This window comes from Pongo pygmaeus, chromosome 19 (genome assembly GCF_028885625.2).
Source record: "Pongo pygmaeus isolate AG05252 chromosome 19, NHGRI_mPonPyg2-v2.0_pri, whole genome shotgun sequence".
Lineage (NCBI taxonomy): Eukaryota > Metazoa > Chordata > Mammalia > Primates > Hominidae > Pongo > Pongo pygmaeus.
Genome location: NC_072392.2, coordinates 87,422,803 through 87,446,466, shown reverse-complemented (window position 1 = coordinate 87,446,466; position 23,664 = coordinate 87,422,803). Strand labels below are relative to the sequence as shown.

The window sequence follows — 23,664 nt, the reverse complement described above, 5'->3', positions numbered from 1 at the left end:
GTAGAAGTAACCACAATTCACAATTTCACAATTTATAGTTCCCATACATGTTTTTTTTATGTTACTACATATGTCTGTATCCATGACTATTACACAAGATTTTACAACTTACAGTTTTCAGCAACACTGACATATACTCATACTATATTTTGAAAGAAATACATGGGAGTTTTTAAAGCTAACTATTCATATATATATAGTCATATTAATATTTCAAATTTGTTTCTTCCTTCATTAGATTCTGTATGATTGGATCCAACTGTAGTCTCATTCATTTCCACTTCTTGCACTACTAGTCTACATATTTGTGGGTTCTTTCTGGGCCTCCACTGTCATATTACCAGAGTTTCAGACAAATTCTGCAATGTCATATGACCTGAACTTTGGAATTGACTTTATTGCTAAATAGGAAAACTCAGAAGGCTAGATTTCAACAGGACAGTGATGTACTCTGTCTCTATGTCATCCCATGGAGGTTTGTGCCAGTGTGAGGGTATCTGCTAGGCACTGTGGATTCTATTCCAGTGCAGAGTACCTTCTCTGTCCCACGGGTCCATATTCTTATAGACCAAGGGGAGGAAACTGACCTTGGTGAGGGTGGATGATAATATAGTATCCTTGGACCTGGGTAATCTGCATTTGAAGTGCTAGCTGTTTATTGATTGGGGAAGTTAGCTGACTGCACCACCTGGATCCCTGGGGAAGCTAACGACATTGGGGCCTGTGGGAGTTAAGTCCTCTTCTGCTTCGGAGAAGAAGTTCTAGTTGCATAGGAAGCTGAGCTTGAATATAGCTTTTCCCAATTAAAAAGACAATAAAGAGCAACAAATATCATTCTTAGATATTTATTATTATTGCATAGGACCACTATGGTGGACATACTAACTGCTTTTCAAATACATCATTCATTTTTATTAAATTGCGAAGCTTAATTTATATGCCTGATTATTCTGTGTTGTAGACAGGAAAATGAAAGTAAAATGATTTGCTTAGGATCAGATAGTTATTAATAAGTGGCAGAGTTGGTAATATTGTCCACCACCACCTGTTAATACATCTGCCACTCATTCTTTCATGTAGACTATGCCTGGGTTAGATATTCTAATATGTTCTTTCTGAGGTTTTGATTTTTTTGATATAAGATATATCCTAAGATATATCTTAAGATATAAAATGATTCTCAGTTCCATTTGTTACTCTGTGGTTGTCTTTCAGGAAATTACCGACATAGTTTTTAAAATTGAGCTGTATTTTCAAGCGGCTTTGCTTGGAATCATTGTTACTGCAATGCCACCTTACTTTGCCATGGAAAATGCAGAGAATCATAAGGTAATGACTCAGTTAAAAATATATAATTTGCTAATAAGAAGTGTCGTATAAAAATAAGCTATTTGCATGATTGCAAGGCTTAGTATAATTGTTATTTTAGAAATAAGTAAATGGAATATAAATACATTTATTATAGTTTCTTATTGTAATAATAGTGATAATTAATATTTGTTACTTGAGACTTGCTACATGCTTTAAAAATTATATTCTCTAATTCTCACAACATTGGGAGGTAAGTTTTTTGTTACTGATTTCTTATAGATCGGGAAATCAAAGATGGGATTGTTCATATGACTTGCTCAGGTTGACTCAACTTGTTTAAATTGTGGATTTGGGAAGTGACTGTGATCTTTATGTTCTTAACTGGCACACTAACATTCCTGTCCCTTTTATCCTTTAACAGAGGTATTAAGTAGTCAAGGTGCTAAATTCTTATTAACGGAAAAAAAATAGATGAAAGTGATTGTCATCATTAGGGCCTTGGAGAAATTGCTAAGTATACAGAGGTTCTTTGGTATTCTTTCACTTTCTTTTTACGCCTTTCCCTTTTGTTTTCCTTCAGGCATATAGCGATCTTGTACAGTCTTTGGCTGTTCAAAGCTTCCCACTTTTTCACTCTGCTGAGATTATATCTTACTGCTCTAATAAAAATTCTGATCTTCTTCGTGGATGATCTTAATTCAGTAAAAACAAATTTGTCTAAATTAATTTACAGACTGTGATGAATAATGAACTCATTATTTTAATAAATTCTAAAAAAATAAGTTCTAGGCCAGGCGTAGTGGCCCACGCCTGTAATCCCAGCACTTTGGGAGGCCGAAGTGGGTGGATCACCTGAGGTTGGGAGTTAGAGACTAGCCTGACCAACATGGAGAAACCCCGTCTCTACTAAAAATACAAACAAAATTAGCCGGGCATCATGGGCATGCCTATAATCCCAGCTACTCAGGAGGGTGAGGCAGGAGAATCACTTGAACCTGAGAGGCGGAGGTTGCAGTGAGCCGAGATCATGCCATTGCACTCCAGCCTGGGCGACAAGAGCAAAAACTCCAACTCAAAAATAAATAAATAAATAAAATAAATACATTCTAATAAAAATTTTGTTATTAATTTGTCTAGTATAAAAGTAACACATATCTCTATTTTTAAAATAATATTCAATTTTTGTTAAATATACTCATTGTAGTAATGTATAAATTATAGAAAAGTATAAGGAATATAGAAATCCAAAACCCACTGCACAATAATAAAATTTACTGGACATTTGCATTTTTCTTTCTTGTTTCAACTGAAACATTTTTAATTAAACTTTTTATTTTGAGATAGTTGTATATTCATGTTTATTTGTTAGAATCATGTTTATTTGTTAGAAATGAGAGATCCTGTGTACTCTTTACATTTTGTCCCAATAATAACATCTCGTAAAATTATAGTACAATGTAACAGGATATTGGCATTGATCAAGATACAGAACACCTCTGTCACCAAAAAGATTCCCATTTTTTACCCTTTCCTAGCCTCTCTGACCTGTGGCAACTACTACCCTGTTCTCTATTTCTGTAATTTTGATAGTTCAAAAATGTAAAATGGCATCACAATAAGTTTTCTTTTGGGATTGGCTTTTTTCAAATAGCATTTTTTTTGAAATACATCCAATTTGTATTTATCAATAATCCATTCCTTTTTATTGCTGAGTAATATTCCATGGTATAGATACATCACACTTTCTCTAACCATTTGCCTGTTGAAGAACATTTGGATTGTTTTCTGTTTTTGGCTATTGTGAATAAAGTTGCTGTGGACATTTGCATACAGGTTTTGTGTAAACATCATTTTCATTTCTCTGGGATAAATGCCCAGGAGTGCAATTGCTGAATCATACATGTTAATTTTATAAGAAATTGCCAAATTATTTTCCAAGATGAGTGTTCCATTTTATATTATCCCTACCAGCAGTGTGTGAATGACAAAAGTTTGAATTATCCAAAATAATTGCATTTGCCTTGGCTTATGTTTTTATTCTTGTGTTAGAATTTACATGTGTCTTGTGTTCTCATAATTCATTGAACAGAAAACTTGCCAATTTTGTTCATTTCTCCTCTTCTTAACTAATCTTTATATTTCATGCTTCCCTTTATCTCTGTGGACAGCTCTTTCATATAATACCTTCAGTTATTAGGAGTAGATATTTTTATAGATGACAAAAATCAACTAAATAAAATTGTTAGGTATTTGGATTTGTGAAATATTTTAGAAATTTCAAATTAAATGAGAACATGAGATAGGAAAACTATGATCATTTAAGTTTACCATTAACAAACTTGCTACGTAAATAACACCTTAGATTTATATACTATACCAGTTTATATAAAAGCTTTGAAAATTTCAAAAGCTTTCACTTAAGCTGAAAGCCTTATGTAAATCCAAAGGATACTTGGCAATTTATTAGTGTTTTTATTTATGAAAGGTTCATTTTTAAAACTGAGAACTCTTTTTCTGTGTAAACATATCTTCCCATCTGTTTCCACAGTATTTCAAAAGCAGTAATGTTTTGGCTATTTATTATTTGTATAGCTGTAACCCCAACCGCCATGACACCTTTTGCTTTATTTTAATCTCAGTTTCTTGGCAGTACTACTGTATTCTGATTCTTAAAAATTTTGTTAAAATTGTTACATCTCAGAAATAATGAGCCAAATTAAAGGCTAAATGGAATTTATATTTAGTGTGAGGGGGACTTTTATTACCTATAAGCCTGGAATGTGACCTTTTTGGTTTTGCTGATGTAAAATTAAGAGATCTACAATAACTTGCTAATTTATTTGTGTGTTTCTAAATTGTCTAAAATTATAATAAATTGTTTTTCATTTTTTTTAGATCAAAGCTTATACTCAACTTAAACTTTCAGGTCTTTTGCCATCTGCATATTGGATTGGACAAGCTGTTGTTGATATCCCCTTATTTTTTATCATTCTTATTTTGATGCTAGGAAGCTTATTGGCATTTCATTATGGATTATATTTTTATACTGTAAAGTTCCTTGCTGTGGTAAGTTAACATTAGTTGTACTCATGCTATTTATAGGTAGAATGTTATTTAAAATCTGTTATAAACATGACAGTTGACTTATTGAATAATTTGGTTATTAATTTGTTAAAGAAAATAGAGCGAGTGTCTATTGTATTTAATATGTGTAATCATTTTATATGATAATAAGTGACTTTTAAAAACAATAACTTACCACCATTTTAAAATAATTTCTTGAAACTAAAGTGATCTTTTGTGTAGACCACCTACTTGGGTGTAATCAGGAACGTTTTAATATATTCCTTTCTTAAAATGCCTTCCTTGGTTTTTCTTATGCCTGAAAATAATTTCACAAAGGATAAGCTCTTTTATTCCATAGTTTAAAATATAGCTTAACATTTCTCTATCTCAATAATGGGCAAGCTGCGAGCCAGATGAAGAACACAACTCCATTTACAATAGCCACAAAAAATTAAAATACCTAGGAATACATCTAACAAAGGAGATGAAAGATCTCTACAGGGAGAGCTACAAAACATTGCTGAAGGAATTCAGAGATGATACAAGCAAATGGAAAAACATTTCATGCTCATGGATTAGAAGACTCAATATGTTAAAGTGGCCATACCGCTCAAAGCAATCTACAGATTCAACACTATTCCTGTCAAACTACCAACATTATTCACCACAGAATTTAAAAAAGCTATTCTAAAATTCATATGGAACCCCAAAAGTACCCAGATGGCTAACGGAATCCTACATAAGCTGGGCGCGGTGGCTCATGCCTGTAATCCCAGCACTCTGGGAGACCGAGACGGGTGGATCACAAGGTCAAGAGATCAAGACCATCCTGGTCAACATGGTGAAACCCCACCTCTACCAGAAATACAAAAAAATAGCTGGACGTGGTGGCATGCGCCTGTAGTCCCAGCTACTCAGGAGGCTGAGGCAGGAGAATCGCTTGAACCCGGGAGGTGGAGGTTGTGTTGAGCCAAGATCGTGCCACTGCACTCCAGCCTGGGCAACAGAGAGAGACTCCATATCAAAAAAAAAAAAAAAAAAAAGGGAATCCATGTAAAAAGAACAAAGCCAGAGGCATTTCATTACCTGACTTCAAACTATACTATAAAGGCTCCAGTGACCAAAACAGCATGATATTGGTACAAAAACAGACATGTAGACTGATGAAACAGAATAGAGGACCCAGAAATAAAGCCACACATCTATAGCCATCTGATCTTCAACAAAGTTGACAAAAATAAGCAATAGGAAAGCTGGGATAGCTGGCTAGCCATATGCAGAAGAATGAAATTGGACCTCCACCTTTCACCATATGTAAAAAGTAACTCAAGGTGGATTAAAGATTTAAGGGTAAGACATCAACTGTAAGAATTCTACAAGAAAACATAGGAAATACCATTCTGGACATTGGGAAAGAATTTATGAGTAAATAAGTCTTCAAAAGCAATTGTAACAAATAAAAATTGGCAAGTGGCACCTAATTAAACTAAAGAGCTTCTGCACAGCAAAAGAAACTATCAACAGAGTAAATGGACAACATACAGAATGGGAGAAAATACAAACTATGCATCCAACAAAGGCCTAGTATCCAGAATCTATAAGGCACTTAGACAATTCAGCAATCAAAAAACAAAGAACTCTATTAAAAAGTGGGCAAAAGATATGAACAGACACTTCTCAAAAGAAGACATGCAAGTGGACAACAAATGTATGAAAAAATGCTCTGCATCACTAATCATCAGAGAAATGTAAATCAAAACCACAGTGAGATACCATCTCACGTCAGTTAGAGTGGCCATGATTAAAAAGTCAGAACCAACAGATGCTGGCAAGGCTGCAGAGAAAATGAAATGCTTATATACTCTTGGTGGGAATGTAAACTTCAGCAACCATGGAAAGCAGTTTGGAGAGTTCTCAAAAAACTTGAAACAGAACTACCTTATAACTCAGAAACCCCATTACTGGGTATATATCCAAAAGAAAATAAAACATTCTACCAAAAAGACACATGAGTATGTTCATTGCAGCACTGTTCACAATAGCAAAGACACGGAATCAACCTAGGAGCCCATCGACCAGTGATTGAATAAAGAACGTGTGGTACATATACACCACGGAATACTGAGCAGCCATAAAAAAGAATGAAATTATGTCTGTTGCAGCAGCACAGATGCAGTTGGAGGCCATTATTCTAAGTGAATTAACAAAGGAACAGAAATCCAACTATTGCATATTCCCACTTATAAGTGGGAGCTAAATTGGGTAAACATGGACATAGAAATGGCGACAATAGACACTGGGCACTATTAGACGGGGGCAGGAGGAAGGGGAGCAAGGGTTGAAAAACTAACTGTTGGGTACTATGTCCAGTACCTAGGTGACAGAATGAATTATACCCCAAACCTCAGCATCATGCAGTATACCCATGTAACCAACCTGCACATGTATCCCCTGAATCTAAAGTAAAACTGGAAATTACTTAAAATATAGCTTAAAATATCAAAGAAGAGACTGATTTGCATTCATATTCACATGTAAATGACTGACAGTAGGCTCTTCCATTGAATACTTTGTTAGGAAAAAAGGAAAATAGAGTTACATGAGGTTGATGCTGAAAGTAAATTTACCGATTTTGTCAGAGATCATAATGACCTTATATATTAGTTTCTGCCATATAAAATAATAATGTTTTTCTTACACTTTAAAAAATAAAATGCTGTATATTAAAATAGTGGCTAATATTTGAGAGAGATAAAGTTGTAGCTAGCTATACTTGCTTTTTATAATAATGAGAGATAGTATTTTACTTGGTATAAAAAACTACAAATAGTGTTCAGTTTAAAAGATTTATTTAGGATTGTATTAATAATTATTTCTTCATATTTTAATATGACTAGTAGTATTTCATGTCATGTGTATTGCAAGCTATTCATATTTTTATAGAAACATATTTCTGATTTACAGGTTTTTTGCCTTATTGGTTATGTTCCATCAGTTATTCTGTTCACTTATATTGCTTCTTTCACCTTTAAGAAAATTTTAAATACCAAAGAATTTTGGTCATTTATCTATTCTGTGGTAAGTCGCATTTTACATTATTTCAGCTTCCCATAGCAGTTTAATTAACATGAATTCTTTCCTGATTATACTAAAAATGTTACATGTCTTTTGTAAGTGCAGAATTTAGATAGATAATTGGCAGCTTCTTTTTGTGCGTACATTTGTCTTCTGAATCATCCTTTCCATGTAGGAACAATATGGAAGACATTTAGCAACTAGTGTATCAGGGATACTAGCTACAAACAAGTGGTATTCTTGTTGCTTGCTGGCTAAATATCATCTCTTGTTCCATGTTTTATTAGAGGATTAAAAAATAGTTTAATGCTTAGACACCAATTTGTAAGTCAGTTTGTATGAACTTTCTAAACACTTTGTCACTTTTTTTAATTTATTTTTTTCTTTAGACAGCGTTGGCTTGTATTGCAATCACTGAAATAACTTTCTTTATGGGATACACAATTGCAACTATTCTTCATTATGCCTTTTGTATCACCATTCCAGTCTATCCACTTCTAGGTTGCCTGATTTCTTTCATAAAGGTAATTCTGCTAAATATTTTAATATGTTAAAAAATATAAAATAAATATGGTCTAATTTGGGGATGTTAGTTCTTGTACAGAAAATAGTAAAATGCATCAGGCTAATGGCTACTACTTGATTTAGATATTATTAATGCAGCATAAATTATTGTGAGCTGTTGTCAAACTGTAAATTCTCAAAGGAAAAGGGCTATGTTCATTACAGGTTCTCTCATGCTCAAAATGATGTATATAATTAGAAGTGTGACATGGTTTCAGTCAGTGTTTGTTTTTAGGAGTTTATCGGTGATTAAATAATGTATTTTACTATAAAGGGATGAGAAAGAATAAAGTGTAAGAGATTTTCTCCAAGAAAAAATAGAGACAAAAACCAGATTCATTTTATTAAGGCTGGATAATTGAAAAAAATTTCCATGTGATTAGAAAAAATATTGTTATGAATTCTTGGTTTGGAGTTGCTAATTAATTCTACTTACTAATCCTGCTACCCCTGCTTCCCTTTTTAGGTCTCAGTTCAATGTGTTTAATTTATACTGATTCTCAGAAATATTTTGGGACAGGGAAGATTTTAAGTAAAAAATATAACTTACTAATATGAATAGCTGACTTATTTATAGAAAGTACATGTTTGCTAAACAAAATACATTTTTTCATTTTAATCCAAATATTTCTACATATTGCAGCATATATATTTTCAAAACTTTTTGTCTTAGATTTCTTGGAAGAATGTACGAAAAAATGCGGACACCTATAATCCGTGGGATAGGCTTTCAGTAGCTGTTATATTGGTAAGAAATAAAGTATTTTTGTGAGTTAGCATGTTACCTTAAGAATAGTTTGGTCCTATGGTTTTAACTATGTTTAGTTTTTTGTCCTGTTGCATGAAAAAGAAGGTGCATAAAAAGTTAAGCATGTTAGTTAACGCTAGCTAATCTGTATTTCAGTGGGGAGTACCTTTCATTTACTGAATATGTTCACTTTAATATACTTAGCCTTTTACATGTTATTAATTCTGTTTAATTACAGTTCTGTCTTAGAAGCAAAAACAAAGTTTTTGTGTTTGATTATATTTTATGAAGCTGACAATAAATGAATGATACAGAGGTAGAAAATATGTGAATAATTTGCTAAAAATAATTCTGCTTTGGTTTGGATTAAAATTTATTTTTAATTATCTTTATCATGTAAAATATAAAAAAGTTGTGATTACTTCTTTTGGTAATGGCAAGGAACTTGATTTATGTAGTCTTAGTTCTGTTGGCAAAAGCAAAAACAACAACAAATCTTTTAGTCATGAGCTGCTACATGTTCTTCTTTTAGCCTTACCTGCAGTGTGTACTGTGGATTTTCCTCTTACAATACTATGAGAAAAAATATGGAGGCAGATCAATAAGAAAAGATCCCTTTTTCAGGTCAGTTGATTTTTTAAAAATTTTGAATGTTTTTAGTATATTTACAGAACTGTGTAACCATCACCGTAACATAATTTTGGAACATTTCCAGCACTCCAAAAAGAAACTTTGTACCTATTAACAGTCACTTTCTTATCCCTATTCCCATAGCCTCCAGTCTTAGATAACCACTAATCTACTTTCTGTTTCTGTCACATTTGCCTATTCTGAACACTTTATATAACTGAACAATGGAAATATGCTTTGGAAAACTTGAGTCAAAAGACCAACAATTCTCTTAAATACCTTGTATTTAACTTTTGTATCTATTTGCTTTTTACCATAGTTGGTTGGCATGTTATTTTAATGTTGGAAAATCATCAGATTTGCCAGATAACATCTTTGAAAAATTGCTAGGATATGGGCACTATAATTAGTATCTAGCGTATGGTTTTACACTTAGTATAATGTTTGGAGGGCTCATCATGTAGTCGTGTGCAGCAGTACTAAATTACCTTTTTATTTTTGCTGAGTAATATTACATTGTATGTGTGTACTGCACTTTTTATATATCTTAATGAGTTGCTTTTACTTTTCAGCTATTATGAGCAATGTTGCTATGAATATTTGTATACAACTGTTTGTATGGACATATATTTTCATTTCTCTTGGGTGGATACCTAGAAATGGGATTGCTGGGTTATTTGAGGAATTGCCAGACTGTTTCTAAAGTGGTAATACCATTTTACACTCCCGCTAGGAATGTTTTAGGGTTCTATTTTCTCCACATCCTTGCCAATGCTTGTTATTGTTTGTCTTTTTTACATATTCTTCCAAATATATTAGCTCATTTGTTTTTACTTTTTCTTCTATCCAGCCTTGCTTACATGATTCATCACTTTATTATCATTTCAGCATCCTCAACTTTTGTCTTTTTGACCTGTCCACTAAAAATTATAATTATTGGTGAATCGAATTATATGCTGGAAAAAATAACATAAAAGTTCCATTTGATAATACTACATATTTATTCCATATAAATTCAGCTGGTTTTTAAAAAAAATTATTTTAGATTTGGGGGTAAATGTGCACATTTGTTAGCTGGGTATATTGCATACTGGTGGGGATTGGGCTTCTATTGTAACATTACCCAAATAGTGAACGTTGTACCTAATAGGTAGTTTTTCAACCCTCATCCCCACCCCCTTTTGGAGTCCACAGTCCTAGTGTTTCCATGTTTATCCACTGGTGTATTATTCCTGTGTATCCACTGGTAAGTGAGAACATGTTGTATTTGATTGTCTGTTTATAAGTGAGAACTTATAAGTGAGAACATGTGGTATTTGATTGTCTGTTTCCAAATTAGTTCACTTAGGATAATGGCCTCCAGTTCCATCCATGTTGCTGTAAAGAACATAATTTCATTCTATTTATGGCTGTGGAGTATTCCATGGTGTATATGTACCATATTTTCCTTACCCAGTCAACTGTTGATGGACTCTTAGGTTGGTTCTATGACTTTGCTATTGTGAATAGTACCATGATGAACACATGAGTTCAGGTGTCTTTTTTATGTAATGATTTTTTTTTTCCTTTGGGTATATATCCAGTAGTAGAATTGCTGGGTTGAGTGGTAGTTATATTTTAATACTGTTTGGTAACGAATCACATTTTCCTAGTTAGCACCTTCTTATCTCTTTCTTTTCAATAGTTATTCAAAGCTTTCTCTTTATTCCTTGTATTCCTCAAATCACCTTATCTTACTTCCTGCTTCTCAGTAAATAATCTTGTCATTTATCTCAGAAAATAGAAGCACTTAATTATAAGTTATAAATTTCTACAAACTTACTCACATCTTCCATCATTTTTGCCTTATCCCAGTCCTAGAGGAAGAAGCAGCCCATCCTATTATCCAAATCTTCATTTATTCTATATACTTGGAATATTGCTCAATTTTCTTTTTCTCTTTCCTTTCTGGATCTCAATAGCATATTTTTTCTCTTTTTCTCTTTCCTTTCTAGATCTCAATAGTGTATTTTTTTCTCTTTTTCTCTTTCCTTTCTGGATCTCAATGGTATATTTTTGGGGTTGGGGAGGGTCACCTTTCTTTCATATATGAAAGAACTCATAGATCTCATTTGAACATGAATCCATCCCTAATTCCTATTCTATATCTCTCTTTCCTTTCATAGCCAAAATTCTTCTATCTCCAGTTACTTACCTTCCATCCACTCCTATAACTCCCTGCAATCTGGGTTTTCCCTTACCTTTCCATTGATACTGTTTTCAATAAGATAACTAATGATTTTGTCTTTTCATTGTCTAATAGGCTCAACTTATTTAAGTAATCTGCAGCCTTTAATATGATTGACATTGATCTCCTTACACATTTTTCTTTTCTTTTCTTTTCTTTTTTTTTTTTTTTTTTTGAGATGGAATCTCACTCTGTCACCCAGGCTGGAGTGCAGTGGCATGATCTCAGCTCACTGCAGCCTCCACCTCCCAGGTTGAAACGATTCTCCTGCCTCAGCCTCCCAAGTAGCTGAGATTACAGGCATGTGCCACCACACCTGGTTAATTTTTGTATTGTATTTTTTAGTAGAGACAGGGTTTCTCCATGGTGGCTAGGCTGGTCTTGAACTCCTGACCTCAAGTGATCTGCATGCCTCGGCTTCTTAAAGTGCTGAGATTACAGGCAGGAGCCACCGCGCCTGGCCACATTTTTCTTGTTCCTTTGTTTTCCATTATGTCTTCTCCTGTTTGCCTCTGTACTTCAAAATTGCCTTTGCAAGCACTTCATCCTCTGTCTGTCCCTAAAAATGGTGTTACTGTGGGTTCTGATGTCAGCCCTCTACATCTACTCTTTCTGGGCAATTTCATTTATACTCAGGTTGTAAATTTTTTGAGGGCAAGGTTCATGTTTTTTCATCTTTCTTTCTGTGTAATAATACCTGACACCTACTAGTCATAAATAATATTGTTAAATAAATGAATGAATTTAGATAATATCATCCACATGCTATCAGTCATTGAAAAATAATGCTTGTGGCTGGGCGTGGTGGCTTGAATCTGTAATCCCAGTACTTTGGGTGGCTGAGGCAGGTGGATCTTTTGAGGCCAGGAGTTTGAGACCAGCCTGGGCAACATGGTGAAACCCTGTCTCTACTAAAAATACAAAAATGAGCCGGGCGTGGTGGCGCCTGCCTGTAATCCCAGCTACTCAGGAGGCTGAGGCAGGAGAATTGCTTGAACCCAGGAGGCAGAGGTTATAGTGACCTGAGATCGTACCACTGCACTCCAGCCTGGGCAACAGAGTGTGAGACCCTGTCTTAAAAAAAAAAAAAAAGAAAGAAAAAGAAATATCTCTTATAATTCCACCTTTCAGAGATAATCCTAGATCTTATGTTAGTGTATTTTTTCAGTCTTTTCTCTACCTGGTTTCTGAATTTCTTACTATTTTAATTATTTGAAAACCTACTATCTTTTATATTTATTATATATACATAGAAACCTTTCAACAAAGTCCAAAAATAGGAAGCTTCCAGAACCACCAAACAATGAAGATGAAGATGAAGATGTCAAAGCTGAAAGACTAAAGGTCAAAGAGCTGATGAGTTGCCAGTGTTGTGAGGAGGTAATTTATTCTTTATGGCTGTCATAGTAAATATGAAATGATCAGTTCCCAGTATATAGAAATTAATCTGAAAAATATTTTTCTTTGCATATGAAGCAATCTGAAAAAAATCTTTCTTGGAAAAAAATACTTTACTTACTTTTGAAAAAGCCAGAATTTCAGTCATAAATGGATATTTATTTGTACAGTATCCCCTTATTAGCCAATATAATTTTTGTAATATGGATATGAGGTATGTGCAGCCTGTCATTTCATTGTAAGTTTTATAACTTTCTTTTTACATACAATTTTTCTTATTAGAAACCATCCATTATGGTCAGCAATTTGCATAAAGAATATGATGACAAGAAAGATTTTCTTTCAAGAAAAGTAAAGAAAGTGGCAACTAAATACATCTCTTTCTGTGTGAAAAAAGGCTGGTATTTAATTTTTCCTTACATAACTTTTCTAGAAGAGTAATTTCCACTTTTAGTATGATTTGATTATGATTTTTTTTTTCTTTCAATTCCTTTAGGAGAGATCTTAGGACTGTTGGGTCCAAATGGTGCTGGCAAAAGCACAATTATTAATATTCTGGTTGGTGATATTGAACCAACTTCAGGCCAGGTATGATATATAAGAGTATAGGATATGTTGAATGTGATTTATATTGTTAATTAACATAAACTTTTAGTGACAAATTCGGATTTGATATTCAATTTTTATGTATATTTTTAGAATTTTTTGTACAGCCTGATCAAATTATGATCTTTTGGGTTATCTGTAAAAATAATGTGCATGGTGAAATTTTCATAGACACATGTAGACACATGCATATACAGTATTTCTGCTTTTGTAATGCTTACATGCATGAGTTATTTGTCTACCAACTTAATGGAAGACAATTTTATTAGCTTCAGGAGATATGGGAGCTTGTTTTGACCTGCCATCAGCTGGACTTTTATTATAAGCATGTCACTGACCACTTTGTGGATACCTCACAAAACTACCCTGATCTCATTTCCTGCTTCTCTCCCCTTGCTTACTTTAATGTCAGCCACGCTAACTCATTGCTTTCCTGGAAAATGCCAGGCATACTCTTTTCTTTGGGTTTTTGCCCAAGATGTTTTCTTTGTTTGGCTATACCTTATACCCTAGAAATACATATACTGAATTCGCTTACCTCTTTGGCTCAAACGTCACCTTCCAGTGAAGCTCCCTGATCATTAGAATTACATCTTGCTTTTTCATCCAACTCTGTATTACCCTTTCTGACCATGTCTCTGAACTCTGACTTAGCTTTATATGTCCTTCCATCATCAAACATCAAAAAGGAGTAAAACATCTGGCCGGGTGCAGTGGCTCATGCCTGTAATCCCAGCACTTTGGGAGGCTGAGGCAGGAGGATCGCTTGAGCTCAGGAATTCAAGACTAGCCTGGGCAACATAGAGAGACCTCTTCTCTGCTAAAATTCAAAAAAGAAAAAAAAATAGCCAGGCATGGTGGCACATGTTTGTAGTCTCAGTTACTTAGTGATAATAATAATAATAATAATGATAATAAAGGAGTACAAATCTGACTTGATATTACTCTGGCTGTAGGAAGGGGTTTTAATTAATGTATTTGCCACTTCCTTCACAGTGTAAATTAAGCAAAATAGTAAAAATTGGTTTGTGTTTCTATAGGTATTTTTAGGAGATTATTCTTCAGAGACAAGTGAAGATGATGATTCACTGAAGTGTATGGGTTACTGTCCTCAGATAAACCCTTTGTGGCCAGATACTACATTGCAGGAACATTTTGAAATTTATGGAGCTGTCAAAGGAATGAGTGCAAGTGACATGAAAGAAGTCATAAGTCGGTAAAATAATTGTCTTTAGATTCCTTTTGTTACTTAGAGGAAAGGTTTGCATTTCATATTTTTAAAATTTCATAACAAGCATTTCTGTGGACAATGATTTTTACAGAAAATGTTTTACTTTTTCATGTATTTATGATATATGAAAATATATTGATAGCTATAAATTATGATAGTTATAAAAAGGTCATTTTTCTATTTCTAGTTACAGGATGAATATACCTATAGATATCATGAAACTTATTTTAATTTGAAGTGAACCATTTTATCAATTTATTAGTTTATTTAAAATGATGTAAATTGGAGACTTTTGCCCTTACCTACTTATAATAAGCTTCAACTGAGTAACTATTCTAGAGAAAACAACATCAGGGATCACACCCAGTTGGTATTTGTGTTTATATATATCATGGTATTCGCATTTTGTATTGTTCATCTTGCAGAATAACAAATGCACTTGATTTAAAAGAACATCTTCAGAAAACTGTAAAGAAACTACCTGCAGGAATCAAACGAAAGGTACTTTCATTAAACACCAAATAGTGTCTGTATTTTTATTGATAGTTTAGTACCTGATATTGTCTTGATAGATTCCTTATAGTGAACCTTTGTTAATTTCCCACTCATCTTTTTCTTTCCATGTAGTTGTGTTTTGCTCTAAGTATGCTAGGGAATCCTCAGATTACTTTGCTAGATGAACCATCTACAGGTATGGATCCCAAAGCCAAACAGCACATGTGGTGAGTATGGTACTTGTGACACAGTACATGATACTTTAGAATAGAACAGTTTCTTTTATTATAATAGTTTTATGTTATATGTACATCTTGATTTTAAATCCTATTCAAACGATACAATAGTAATTAAAAATTAAATAGATTTAGAGATTTCCTTAAGTTTTTAAAACTTTGAGTATTTTTCATGAAGTGTTCATAACATTTTACATATTCCGAAACAGAAATAAGCATGAGTCATTATTAAGATAAAGAGTTCTAGTGTTCTGAATAGTTTTTAAGTTTTTTTCTAGTCATTTATCATACAAATGATCTTTTCCATAATAATGGTGTCTTGAATTTATGTTGAGACTCTTTCTAGGACAGTCATGCATTGCGTAATGACAGAGATACATTCTGAGAAAGGTGATGTTGTCGTTGTGCAAACATAATAGAGTGTACTTATATAAATCTCTGGGTGGTTATAGCCTACTACACACCTAGACTATATGGTGTAGCCTATTACTCCTAGGCTATAAATCTGTAGAGCATGTCACTGCACTGAATACTGTAGGCAGTTGTAACACAATGGTAAGTATTTGTGTATCTAGACATATCTAAACACAGAAAAGATACATTATAGAAATATTATAATCTTATGGAATCACTGTTGGAAATGTGTTTCATCATTGACTGAAATGTCATTATGCAGTGCATGTAAAGTACTAATTAGTTGAACAACTCTTTTTTTTTTTTTTTTTTTTTGAGTCAAGAGTCTTCTTCTGTTGCCCAAGCTGGAGTGTAGTGGTGCCATCTTGGCTCACTGCAACCTCTGCTTCCCGGGCTGAAGCGATTCTCCTGCCTCAGCCTTCCAAGTAGCTGGGACTACAGGCAAGAGCCACCACGCCCGGCTAATTTTTTGTATTTTTAGTAGAGACAGGGTTTCACCATGTTGGCCAGGCTGGTCCGAAACTCCAGACCTCAGGTGATCCGCCCCCTTCGGCCTCCCAAACTGCTGGGATTACAGGTGTGAGCCACAGCACCTGGCCTTGAACAACTCTTTAATCCTCGACTTCCATGTCTATAAAATGTAAGGTTTGGTTTGGATGCATGTTAAGGTTTTCTTATGATTCAAAGCCTGTTTTGGTTATAACATGAAAAGGCATCAATTTTAAAATTTCTTTGTTGTCATACTTTTAGCCCATATTAACATTTGAAATCATAGATTTTTTTTTTCCATTTGACAAACTTTCAAAATGAAGGGAAAATAAATTAGAATATAAAAGTCATGGCCTGGCGCAGTGGCTTATGCCTGTAATCCCAGCACTTTGGGAGGCCGAGGCGGGCGGATCACGAGGTCAGGAGATCGAGACCATCCTGGCTAACACGGTGAAACCCCGTCTCTACTAAAAATACAAAAAAAAAATTAGCCGGGTGTGGTGGTGGGCACCTGTAGTCCCAGCTACTCAGGAGGCTGAGGTAGGAGAATGGTGTGAACCTGGGAGGTGGAGCTTGCAGTGAGCCGAGATCGGGCCACTGCACTCCAGCCTGGGGGACAGAGCGAGACTCCATCTCAAAAAAAAAAAATAGAATATAAAAGTCATAGTTGGGCAGGATGTAATAGTCATAACAATTGATATTTGGTAAGTTTTAATTAACTTAATTAACCAACCGGTTGGATTTTTAAAAACCCATTTTTTTTTTTTAACAAACAGATGTGTTCCTTTTTGTTTTATTTATGTTTTATAGGCGAGCAATTCGAACTGCATTTAAAAACAAAAAGCGGGCTGCTATTCTGACCACTCACTATATGGAGGAGGCAGAGGCTGTCTGTGATCGAGTAGCTATCATGGTGTCTGGGCAGTTAAGGTCGATGTCTAAATAGCATGCCATTTAGGGGAGAGGGTGGGGGCTGGATTTTGAATGTCATCATTTCAAAAACATGGCAATAGTTAGTAATTTAAATGTTAAATATTTTAGTTTTTGAGTTAGCTTTTTATAGATTGACTTGGAAGTATGTTGAGTTTTTTAAAAATGTGGCTGTCTACTTTGAATTTGAATTTACTTAATATTTGAATAACTTGGAATATTATTTTTAGGCATAGTACTTGTTATTTTAAAAAATTGTTATATATTGGATTAATTATATAAAACAAATATGAAATAAACATGAGTTTCTACTTATATAAATAAATAATTGAGTAAAGAAATAAGTGTAAGAGAAGAGGTACATCTTCCTTACAGAACAATTCCAAATAATAATATATGTAGATAATACCCACTTCAAGGGAGGAGGCTTAATCTCCTATCCCCCAAGTTTGGACGGGACTTAGCCAGTTTCTTGTAAACAATAAATGACAGAAGGAGAAAAATAGTAACTTTACAGCTGAGAAAGCTGGCAAATACTACCTTAACTAAACAATGTTGTGCAGATATCATGTATTCACTGATATGATATGATGGAAAAAGTACTACAGCTGTGTGATATTCTCTCCAAAACCCATAACCCAAGTCTAGTCATGAGAAAAATATCAGACTAACCCAAATTGAGGGAGCTTCTAACACACACCTGACCAGTACTTCTCAAAACTGTCAAAATCATGAAAAACACAGAAAGAGTAAGGAACTGTCACCCTCAGTTAGAGACTAAGGTGACGTGACAGCCAAGAACACTACAGTATCCTGGATAGAACCTGGAATAAACAAAGGACGCTAGTAGAAAATTGGTGAAATCTAAATAAAGTATGGAGTTCAGTGACAAGGAATGTACCAATGTCGGTGTCTCAGTTGTGACGAATTTACCATGGTAATACAAGATGATAAGATTAGGGAAACTGAAACTGGATGAAGAGTGTATGGGGATGCTGTATTTTCTTTGTAATTTTTCTCTAAATGTGAAGGTATATTTTTTAAAAATGTAGTTATATATGTGAGAGATTGTTCTTTGGAGCTGTCATTTTATATCTGAGCTTTCTTTTAAAAAATTACTTCAGATGTATCGGAACAGTACAACATCTAAAGAGTAAATTTGGAAAAGGCTACTTTTTGGAAATTAAATTGAAGGACTGGATAGAAAACCTAGAAGTAGACCGCCTTCAAAGAGAAATTCAGTATATTTTCCCAAATGCAAGCCGTCAGGAAAGGTAAAATTTTAAAAAATGTGATTATATTTCATTATAGAGCAAAGGTTATAAAATGTTATTGTATTAAGGATTAAGTGAAAAATCATCTTTTCATTCATAGACCATATATGTGTATCTGTGTGTGAATATATATATATTTTTCATATATATGAAATATATGTATCTGTAGATAGATAATTTATATATGTATCTCTGTATTATCACCAATACTGGACTAATGATGTCTGATGGCTGGTGTTTTATATCTGCCTTAGTATTAGATTTTTCAATATTCAGTAGTATTTAAATTTTTTTAACATTCTTAGTAGCAATGAGAGTTGTTTTGCATGAAAATGTTATTATTTTAAACAATTTTCATCCAAGTAAATATCAGAATAAGTTATTGAATTTAATTTTGAATTTTAAACATGTTGAACTTTAGCTTTAGAACACAATAGTAGTAATTTTTTAATTTTTTTCCATATTTTATCTTCTTTTTCAGTTTTTCTTCTATTTTGGCTTATAAAATTCCTAAGGAAGATGTTCAGTCCCTTTCACAATCTTTTTTTAAGCTGGAAGAAGGTAAGTAGTATTTGAAAAGCATTTATGTTGTAGCTCTCAAATTATGAAAGAATTTTATTTAAAAAGTTTAAAACTGGGGACTCGGTTTGTTTTAGAAACTATGGCAGATAAGAAGATAACCTTTTATTCATTTAATCTAAGACACAGGTAAACACTAATGTCATAGGGATTTTGTAGATAAACTCTATTGTAATGTAAACCTTTTACAATCTTTAGAGAGCATTGACACAGTTTATCACATTGCACCTATGAGAAGGGTCAGCTTAATTATCGAGTCTTTGCAGTTAGTCCAGCAGCAAGAGCTCTGAGTTTCTTGAATCCTTACTTCATACCGGTCCATAGAAGTAGCAACACTATCAAGACTCCAGTGGCAAAGAGAATTCTGAGTGTAGCGAGGGGTGGGCAGTCCCCAAAATTTTAAGGAAGCTTATAGAATCTTGGCATTTTAAAAATAAGTGGTAGGTAGGATAACTATATATGTGCTGGTGACAGTTGAGGGAGATCACCTCCTGGAAGAATCAGATATTCATATGCAGATTATTTTATGGCATTTATAAACTGTGAAACAACCTATATTTATGTATAAGGTTTATTATTAATAATTTTCAAAATAACTACAGGATTTTTATGATTGTTCTTTATGTGATTACTGAATACAAAAAGATTTCCTGATACTGTATATATTCTTGTTACAGCTATGGATTAATGGGTTTTCTTTTGCCGAGAACACTAATTAATTTTTTTTTTTCTGTAATATATGTATTCACATAGTCAGGTAAAGTTCTGCTTTCCTGGTGATTTCTTTATGGCAAAAGAGAACACCTGAACTACTTATGGAGAATTAAGTTAAAGGAATGAATAGAATAATAGAAATTTAGTATTAGCTTATATTGCAAAGGAATCTGAAATAAATACAGAAAAGTTTATTGGCTGGGCATGATGGTTCACACCTATAATCTCAGCACTTTGGGAGGCTGAGGCGGGAGGATCCCCTAAGCCCATGGTTCGAGACCAGCCTGAGCAACATAGTGAGACCCTGTTTTTACAAAGTATTTTTTAAAATTACCGTGGTATAGTGGCATGTGCCTGTAGTCCCAGCTACTCAGGAGGCTGAGGTGGGAGGACTGTTTGAGCCTGGGAGGTCAAGGCTGCAGTGAGCCATGATTGTATACTTGCTCTGTTGCCTAGGCCACTGTATACCAGCCTGGGCAACAGAACAAGACCTTGTCTTAAAAACAAAACAAAACAAAACAAAAGGTTTATGGAGATAGGACCAATATCCAGAATCTAGTTCAAGAAGCCAGAATAGGCTACAGTGGAGTTGGAGAATGGGAGATAAGAGAGCAGGGATCAAAAGAAGACATGAAAAGAATCACCAGGAAAAAGATAATGGAGGAGAACTTAGAAAAAGTGAGATAAGACAAGTAACATTAAACATACAGTACTTAGGGCTATAGAGGAATTATAGGTGTGGGGAAGAGAAAGGAAGTAAGCGGGAAAAATAACATGTTTTGGCAGCTTCAAATTTAAGTGGGTTGATTACAGAGACGTTTTAAAACATTGTTAGCCACTTTGGTAGGTATTGCCATTTTTTTCAGATATTGATAAGTAAAATACTATTTTTATATTTTAATAGCTAAACATGCTTTTGCCATTGAAGAATATAGCTTTTCTCAAGCAACATTGGAACAGGTACTATAAAGTTAAATTTTTAAAAATTATTTTATAGAAGAAAGTATCTGATATCGATTGTTTTGGTTTATATCGGAGAGGGAGAGATATCGTAAACCAGTGACAAATTGTTACAGAATAATCTTAAACTTGGTATAATTTTAATCAACCTTAGGTTCTTCACTTACTAATTTTTAAAATTTTATTTTTAAAATTGATATTATTTTAAATTGACAAATCATACTGTTTATTGGGTACAGTGTGATGTTTTGATACATGTGTGCAATATGGAATGCTTAAACCAAGCTAACTTTCATTTGCTTATTTTGAATATCTGTTTTTTTCATTTTGTAAAGAAAGTGAGTCATGATGGTGGTGTTTCACATTAGTGTATTTGAAATTACATTAAGTAGTTATGAATTAGTTTTTAAAAAACAAATCTATTAATCTAAAATAGTATTCATCTTTGCATGTAACTTTTGGAAATAATCTGTTTGAATAATGTTAATGTTAATAAATCTCTTGATACTTGTTAATATAACTAGATATAGCCTTGTACCATTTCTGATTTAGTTAAAAGTTCTTTGAGGTACTTGAGATACAGCATACTGTATTCATTTATTTCTTTTCACCAGCATACTGTATTCATTTATTTCTTTTCACCTAGGTTTTTGTAGAACTCACTAAAGAACAAGAGGAGGAAGATAATAGTTGTGGAACTTTAAACAGCACACTTTGGTGGGAAAGAACACAAGAAGATAGAGTAGTATTTTGAATTTGTATTGTTCAGTCTGCTTACTGGGACTTATTTCTTTTTCACTTAATTTTAACTTTGGTTTAAAAAGTTTTTTATTGGAATGGTAACTGGAGAACCATGAACGCACTTGAAATTTTTCTAAGCTCCTTAATTGAAATGCTGTGGTTGTGTGTTTTGCTTTTCTTTAAATAAAACTTATGTATAATTAAGTGAAGCTGCATGTTTGTATTGAAGTATATTGAACTATATAGTTTGTATGTCATCTTTTTCACCATTCAGAAACAGCGCTTCTGAATTTATGATTTAAAGGAATAGTGATAGAATAGTTTTATTTTGAAGTTATCTTTAAGTTTATGCCATCTTCTTAAATAAGTATGTAATGTTCCAATCTAAATAAAAAACTAATTCGTAACTAATGCATAGAAAAGATACGTAAAGCAATGTGAAAGTTTCTTGCTTCTCCTTTTTAATTTCTAAAAAAACCACTTTGAATGGAAGTTGTCATCCGTAAAAGCTGAAGTGTAAGCACTAGGAAATCTCAGTATAGAGATTGGAGGAAAGTTATATCCACTAGGTGGCAGTCATTGATCATAATAAGTGAAATGAGCCATTGTTCTAGTACATGATTTTAGGCATAGGTAATTAGGTATGTGAAATTACATTTCTGTTATTTAAAGTAAAATTCAGAAGGTTTTAGTTATTATAATTAAAGGAAGACTGTGTGTATAATCTTATGTAGTAGTCTGATACTTTGACTCTGTGGCTAGAATGACAGTTATCTATGGAGGTGGAAGAATTAAGCCATAGCTTTTCCCTCATCACTCTTGGAACATATACATTTTTTGTCATCTTCCTTGCAAAGGGCACATTTAATTTTGTTCTTGAATAAAATATTTTATTGGGTATTTGTTTTTATTGGTAAACTTTAGTGAATATCTTTCTCTTTTATAAAATTCTAAGTAGATCAGTGTGTAGATTTATTTAGTAACTTACCTCATTGACTTTGGAACACGGTGGGATATGAATAAACTCTCTCAAGGGTTAAATTAAGAATCGTAAGTGCAGTGCACCTATTTCTTTTTAATAAGAACCAGAATTTCATTCTTTGATAGAGTTAAAGGCATGCGTAATATTTTCTTAGAAATGCTTCCTTGTAGAACCCATGTATTGGCTAAAGGTATATAAAATAGTGTAAATAGTGCTATTTGACATTACATTTCAACCAAATGAAAGTATTAACTTCGTAAAAAAAAATATTGAGAGTGTGATTATTGTATTAGAGAGACAACAACAACAGCAATGACAGAAGGATTTGGTACTAAGTTACTTTAAATAAGCAAACCCTTTCAGTGGCATTATTAATTCTTTAATGTAGGCAAAATTTAATGAACTTTTAGCTTTATTGTGTAATAAGACATCTATGATTTTAGGCTCTAGCAGCAGATTTAAAAGTGTTCTTTCTCGGTACAGAGTACGTGGCTGATATTTTCCCCCATTGCTGGGGCAGTTGCTGTACACTTTCCTAAAGTATATATAATGTTCACATAAATACCCAGGGACCTCTTTTTTGGGATGTGCTTTTGTGATTATGTGTAACCTTGAATACTTAAGTTTAATAAAAGCAACAAAATTATATCTATAGTTTACTAAGGCAGTCACGAAAAAACATAGTTTTTTTTAGAACCTGACCATCCTAAGAAAATTATGTCATCTGAAGATAGAGCATGACTAATGTAGAAAATTACCTGCTTTTGCATGTAGATTTGGTAACTTTCACTTTACATTTGTGAATGTGTAATTAGTGCAAACTAAATTTTTTTCCTGCAAAGTGAAAGTTGAATAGTCACAATCATGTTATTTATTTTGTTCATTTAGTTACTTTGCTTTTAATGTATGTGAATACATGCTCTTGTAAACAATTTTAAAAGACATTCAAACTTTCTTTTAGTTTTTATATATTCAGAATGTATTTTGGTTGTTA

The 23,664-nt window shown here is 33.3% G+C and overlaps 1 protein-coding gene across 4 annotated transcripts in view; it reads left to right on the top strand.

The window, feature by feature from the left end:
- Positions 1-22,586, top strand: part of ABCA5 (ATP binding cassette subfamily A member 5) — an 87,536-nt gene extending 64,950 nt beyond the window's left edge. For 3 of the 4 annotated variants that reach the window (XM_063656527.1, XM_054456818.2, XM_063656528.1), the window contains exons 23-39: positions 1,216-1,329; positions 4,207-4,377; positions 7,342-7,455; positions 7,842-7,976; positions 8,690-8,764; positions 9,297-9,388; positions 12,875-13,001; positions 13,302-13,416; positions 13,516-13,607; positions 14,666-14,841; positions 15,282-15,357; positions 15,484-15,578; positions 17,301-17,420; positions 18,545-18,694; positions 19,176-19,255; positions 20,892-20,947; positions 21,594-22,586. In XM_063656527.1, the coding sequence (XP_063512597.1) occupies positions 1,216-1,329; positions 4,207-4,377; positions 7,342-7,455; positions 7,842-7,976; positions 8,690-8,764; positions 9,297-9,388; positions 12,875-13,001; positions 13,302-13,416; positions 13,516-13,607; positions 14,666-14,841; positions 15,282-15,357; positions 15,484-15,578; positions 17,301-17,420; positions 18,545-18,694; positions 19,176-19,255; positions 20,892-20,947; positions 21,594-21,701 (1,896 nt within the window). In that variant the 3' untranslated portion in view covers positions 21,702-22,586. Of the gene's footprint in view, positions 1-1,215; positions 1,330-4,206; positions 4,378-7,341; positions 7,456-7,841; positions 7,977-8,689; positions 8,765-9,296; positions 9,389-12,874; positions 13,002-13,301; positions 13,417-13,515; positions 13,608-14,665; positions 14,842-15,281; positions 15,358-15,483; positions 15,579-17,300; positions 17,421-18,544; positions 18,695-19,175; positions 19,256-20,891; positions 20,948-21,593 lie in introns of those variants that run through there. The other variant, XM_063656529.1, reaches the window with a different exon arrangement.
- The last annotated feature ends 1,078 nt before the right edge of the window (positions 22,587-23,664 follow it).